This window comes from Phascolarctos cinereus, unplaced genomic scaffold (assembly GCF_003287225.1).
Source record: "Phascolarctos cinereus isolate Bilbo 61053 unplaced genomic scaffold, phaCin_HiC Scaffold_726;HRSCAF=1367, whole genome shotgun sequence".
NCBI lineage: Eukaryota > Metazoa > Chordata > Mammalia > Diprotodontia > Phascolarctidae > Phascolarctos > Phascolarctos cinereus.
The window spans coordinates 212,334,444-212,340,206 of record NW_027556098.1 but is presented as its reverse complement, the minus strand read 5'-3'; the positions used below and the strand labels follow the sequence as shown (position 1 = coordinate 212,340,206).

The window sequence follows — 5,763 nt, the reverse complement described above, 5'->3', positions numbered from 1 at the left end:
TAGAAAACTGGGCTTTAAAATGCCTGTTAAGATCCTATAGTAACCTGTCAATCTCTCACTTTCTCACACTTTACTGGCCCACCCACAGCCACCTCATTAGATACCACTCTTCTGCATAAAATATGCAAGACGTTTTCAATTCATTGGGACTGAAACTAAAGATAGGAAAGAAAGGGGGAGGGGGGGGAGGGGAAGATGCCCACTGGTACCACTCTTCCCCATTTTCGTCTTGTTTTGCAAAAGCGGCAAAAATGCCCCCATGTTGTCTACATCTTTCCTTCTCTGTCTTTCCCACGCACCCCCCTCCCCGAATAGATAATAAACACATTCACAAACACCAGCAGGCGCGCGGCCGCCACTTCCACCTTCACAATCTTTTTTTCCAAACCTGCTCTCCTTTGCCTCTTTTCTCTCTTCCTGGACTGAAGACGGAGGGCCGGCCCTCCGCCAAGAAGTTCAAACTCAAAGAAAAATCCCAACTGTTTCCCAACCCCAAACAAACTACAACCAAAAACAACGCTAGGACTGAAGCGCTCGCTCTCTCTCGCTCTCTCTCGCGCTCGCGCTCGCTCTCGCGCGCTCTCTCTCTCTCTCTCTCTCTCTCTCTCTCTCTCTCTCTCTCTCTCTCTCTCTCTCTCTCTCTCTCTCTCCCCCCCCCTCCGCCTCTCCCCCCCCCCCTCTCTCTCTCTCTCTCTCTCTCTCTCTCTCTCTCTCTCTCTCTCTCTCTCTCTCTCTCTCTCTCTCCCTCCCCGCCTCTCCCCCTCTCTCCCTCTCTCCCCTCTCCAGCATAACGCAATACGATAAATAATTTCTTTGTTATTCCTCTTTGCTTCTGGGCCACCTATGCTCATCATTATATATTCAAGATTAACGCAAGCACGGGATGGAAGTCACTAATAACTCAGTTTAGGGTTGGGTTTCTGCCGTCGAGCCTAGAGTTCATTACATGTGTGTGAAAGAGGACCCGGGGTGGGGATGGGGGTGGGAGGGTGGGGGAGGAAAGAAGGGAGAGGGCGAACTGAGAATAAAAAAATAGAAAGAACTTTTCTGAAACCGAGTCGCGGCTCTTGCCCCACCGCCTCCTTTCTTCTCTCTTTCTCCCGCCGCCCACGACCTCCCCCTATCGGCGGCCCCGAGCACGGGGTAGGAAGAGGTGTGGGCGGCGGGGAGTTCAGAGTCCCGCCCCTGGTAGCACAGCGGGCTAGTTTAGTTATCTGGTGAGCGGGGCCTCCTCCCTCTGGTCCGGGGGGCTGACCGCCGTCTTGCTGAGCACAGCGGCAGAGTAGGGCAGGAAACTACTCTCGGACCGCTGCGAGGCGGCGCTGCAGGCGAAGTCCGAGCCGCTTCCACCGCCCCCTCCACCGCCTCCCCGGGAACCCAGGGCCGCGGCCGCCGCCGCTGCAGCTGCGGCCGCCGATTGGCTGCTATGACAACTGAGGCAAGAGCAGGGCGCGGAGCCGCCGCTAGGGGGCGCTCCGGCCGCCGCGGAGGAGGCCGCAGCGGCCGCCGCCGCCGCTGCTGCAGCGGCCGAGGCCGCGCTGTTAAGCCCGGCGGCCGCCGCCGGAGACTGGTAAAGGCCCGGGTGGCGGAAGCTGCAGAGCAGCTCGGGCCGTGAATAAGGGTGAGAGAGGGCGCGGAAGGTGTCCAGGGGGCGGATGGAGGTGGCGAAAGGTGATGAGGCCGCGGCCGCAGCTCCCGAGGCCGCGGCCGCCGCGGCCGCGGCCGTGACACCCACGTGGGGGTAGTAGTGGAGCGGCACGTGCGAGTGGAAGGGATAGGGCAGGCTTCCGGTGGCGGCCGCGTGCGTCATCATATAAGTGTAGAAGCTGGGGTCGGCCGGGTGGGGCCACGACATGGCCAGGCGCTGTCTTTTGTCCTTCATCCGGCGGTTCTGGAACCACACCTTGGAGGAGCAGAGAGGAAAGGAGGAATGGATGGAAGGAAAGACCAAAAGTACACCTGGGTTAGAGACCTAGGCCACTATTGGCAACTAATATAAGGGGCCCTCGCCCCCAACCCCATACACACATGGACACCTTCACACAAGCATCCCTCACCTCACAATAAATACACACAGCCTGGCTTGCGGGTACCATTGACTTCAACAATAAGCGTTCCGACCTCAGAAAGTCGATCTCCATCCTCCGTTTGCTTTCCATAAACACACCTGCCCACCTGTCCTCGTATCGCCCCTGTCCCAAGCCTAGCCTTTCGTCCTGGCCCTAGTCACAGCTGGAGACAATTCAGCCAGCTGCTAGCAGATGTACACAGCCCCCTCACCTCTACACACACACACACACACACACATACACACACATCCACACTTCTATCTCCACCCCCACGTTTGCACTGACTCACTCTCACCCGCCAGGTCTCGGGTTGTCCTGGCCAGTTGCTTGTTTATTTGTATGTGTTTTTCTGACCTCCACACTTCAGTGTACGCTACAGAAGTCTTTCCCCACCCACACTCATACCCTTCCACCACCTGAGCACACAACTTGGACGTACCTCCTTACAACTGAAGGATTTACGAATGGATTCTAGGCTGACTAGGATTCTCAAAGAAGTAGCCATGGCAGCTTTTACTTGAGCGGGCACAGGCACAGCATTTGAAGCATACATACTTTATACCGCTGTGCCCAGCTACAGACACAATCACCAATTTAATACAGAGGAAACGGTTTTGTTGAGATTTGTTGTATGTATGCACACTGAATCGCCGAATTGTGGCCTCTTACAGACATCTTCCCTTTGCCTAACAATATAATGTTCACGATGACCTACACAGTTCGTCGTTACCTCCATTAAAGAATGATCAGGGTCAAATTAGAGGGAGAAATTCTCCCCACTCAATACAATACTTCCTGTCACTATGCTTACGGGGCTTCTCTCTTTTTTTGGCGTGTCTCAGATACCTAAAAAGGCCATCAAATCACTCAGCGACCCAGACGTTTCACCTAGTGAGCTAACAAAAAAACAAAACAGAACAAAACCTATCCCCTCTAAGGAAGGCACACCTCACTACAGAAATTTGAATGGAGAAAACAATTGTTCCCCTCAAAGGTTTCTTGTAGCAAGTATTACGTAAAAAAGATGTAGAAAGGAACATCGAAATCTACTTTCTCTTAGCAATACATTTTTTAAACGGAATTAATTTTCTTTTTAGCGTTCTAAAGAGTGTTATGGAAAATAAACCTTCCATATCAAGAACAAATGAAAAGTTTCACTTTAGATTGATCATTAGAGAAACAAAAAGCACAATTTTCACTGGACAAAGGTAGGAGTGGCCGGCGAAGACAATTCCTAATTTGTTGGCATCATTCAATAAATCCATGGCTGTTCTTTTTGCTATTATTGTTGCAATCCCAAATCAGTGCCCGTTGGGAGAATGGGGGAGGGAAATATCCCTGTCAGGCTCATCTTTTAAATTATTACACAGTACAGGAATAAAGAAGGATTGAGATTAGTCAGCAGCATTTTTTCACTTTCACCCCAAACTGCCACCTAAAAAGCCCGACAGAAAGGTCAGACGACACCCAGCAATACCCTCCTAATAGTTGAGAGACAGCAGTACCTTTATTGTGGTTTCCGGCAGGTTGAGCGCTGCGGCCAGTTCGCATCTTCTGGGCCGAGAGACATAGTTCTCGCGGTAGAACTCCTTCTCCAGTCGGGCGATCTGCTCCCGGGTGAAGGCAGTGCGGTAGCGCCTCACCTGATCGGCCCCGGAACCCGAACTACCAAGGGCATTGCTGCTGTGCAGGTTGGTTAAGCCGGAACCTGAAGAAGAAGGGGTGGTAGTAGTAGCTGAGCTGCTCTCCGAATATCCTAGGAAACAAACCAACAAATATGCATAAAATATATATGTATGTATATATGTATGTATGTATGTGTGCGTGTATGTATGTATGTGTGTATGTATGTGTGTATGTATGTATGTATGTATGTATGTATGTATGTATGTATGTATTTGGGCTTGGAGCCTGCACACACAATAGGTTTCGAGTGGATTAAATAAAGATGCCTAAGTAGGGGGCAACTACTGAGTCTCTGAACTGATGTAATTGATAGTAGCTGTCATTGTTACAAATTGCTGCTGTTAATAGAATCAATAAAGTTTTGAGATCCCTTCATAAGCAAATAATTCTAAGTAAATTAGGTAGTTTTTAATAATTATAGAATTGTTACGCTGGGACAAATTAAACCAAAGAAGAGCAGACACCTCAAGGCACAGTTTGGGAGACTCTAGGACTCAGCTGAAACCATACCTCTCTAACTTGGATCAGCTTCTCCAGTTCAGCCTTGTTGTTTCTTAATTATTTGTAAGACTAGCAAAGTAACAGTCACTAAAACCAAAGATATTATGGGGCAAAATCCACCTCACCTCTCTCAGATACATCCAACAACTGCCAGCACTATCTCAAGAACCAAAAGGATTCTCTTACCAGGCTCCTTCCCCATAACCAAAAAGAAATAAATCTATATATACATGTTATACATATATACGTACATACAAACATGCACTCCCAATACCATTAAAATGGGGCATGCTGTAATGGAGACCAATTTAATAGCCAGTGTATTAAAAATTAAACTGAATAATGTCCATTTGCCATGAGTGGGAACTGAGCAATAACCATCTTGAGGTGAACTCTGCAAACATTTTAAATCCCCTCTCCATATTTATATATTACAGAGTCTGACTCAGATTGTTTGGTGTAAGCCTACGGCAGAAGAGACATACAATTTTGATCTAGGTAACCACGGACTCTGTACTCCTTTGGTGGATTTGGGTGTGCGTCTGTTTTTACTGTGAGTCTATATTGTACGTACTCACACAATGAATATGTTTGTGTGTATTCACACACAGAGAGACACACAAATATAGAGACTTGCATGAATGTCTCCGGTAACCCATACATGGATGCACCTTAGCAGATAAACACACAGAAGACCCTATCATTCCTGGGCTCACAAGCCGGCGATAGAAGCTTTCTTACAGCTCGGACGGTGTTGATAACTGAGCAGGTAAAAGTAGCTCTCTTGACTAGAGAGTTACGTCCGAAATAACCCGTAAGACCAGAGAGGAGAGAAACACTAAGAGAGGGAGAGTGGGGAAAGGCAGGCAGAAGCCCGAGTTACCTTTGTTATTGTTTTCCTTCAACTGGGAGGCACTGAGGCTGGCTGGAGAGCGGAGAGTGGAGCAGCCCACCTCCACATCACTGTTCATATCTGCCTCTGGAGCAACTTCGGAATAATGACCCGTTTTCTTCCTGCTTTCTGCCGGAGGGATTTCGGAGGAGACCGTGCTTTCGCTGCTCGGGTGCTGCAGATTGAATAAAGTGTCTATTTCGAATTTCCCTTTGGCAGGGATGTCCCCTATAGCGCTATGCAAGGAGGCGGAAGTCAGTCTCGGGCTGAGGCGACCACCGTGCTGCGAATTTTCGAGGGCCTCCAGCACCGCATTTCCAGCTGAGTCGGACAAATTCGAAAACCTTTTGCCAGATGTAGGGCTGTGCAGCCCTCTTTCCATCAGAATCATCTCTTTTCTTATTCTTTCCATCATCTCAGCTTTATAAAAAATGTCAAAGTTGCAGGGCTGGTCCTTTCCTAATGATAAGCTGCAGCAGGGGCTAATTCACATTCAGCCCCAGCGAGCGGCTCTAAATATTATTATCTCTTTTTGAGGGAGGCGTAAAAATTGTGGGATGCCAAAGCGAGGGAATGACTGGTCAAAATGACCCATACATCCTTTCTAGCCCGAAA

At 49.2% G+C, this 5,763-nt stretch overlaps 1 protein-coding gene across 1 annotated transcript; it reads right to left on the bottom strand.

Moving 5' to 3' along the window:
- Positions 1-1,210: 1,210 nt before the first annotated feature.
- On the bottom strand, positions 1,211-5,563 carry EVX2 (even-skipped homeobox 2). The gene is made up of 3 exons (XM_020990915.1): positions 5,140-5,563; positions 3,575-3,825; positions 1,211-1,903 (listed from the first exon to the last, which is right to left on the bottom strand). Exons 1-3 carry the CDS (start codon positions 5,561-5,563, stop codon positions 1,211-1,213), a joined length of 1,368 nt encoding a protein of 455 aa, XP_020846574.1.
- Positions 5,564-5,763: the final 200 nt, after the last annotated feature.

Coding starts and splice junctions, on each gene's coding strand:
- EVX2 (XM_020990915.1), bottom strand. CDS start 5,563: ATGATGGAAAGAATAAGAAAAGAGATGATTCTGATGGAAAGAGGGCTG. Junction 3,826..5,139: donor GAAGGAAAACAATAACAAAG/GTAACTCGGGCT, acceptor TTTGTTTCCTAG/GATATTCGGAGAGCAGCTCA. Junction 1,904..3,574: donor TGCCGGAAACCACAATAAAG/GTACTGCTGTCT, acceptor TGCTCCTCCAAG/GTGTGGTTCCAGAACCGCCG.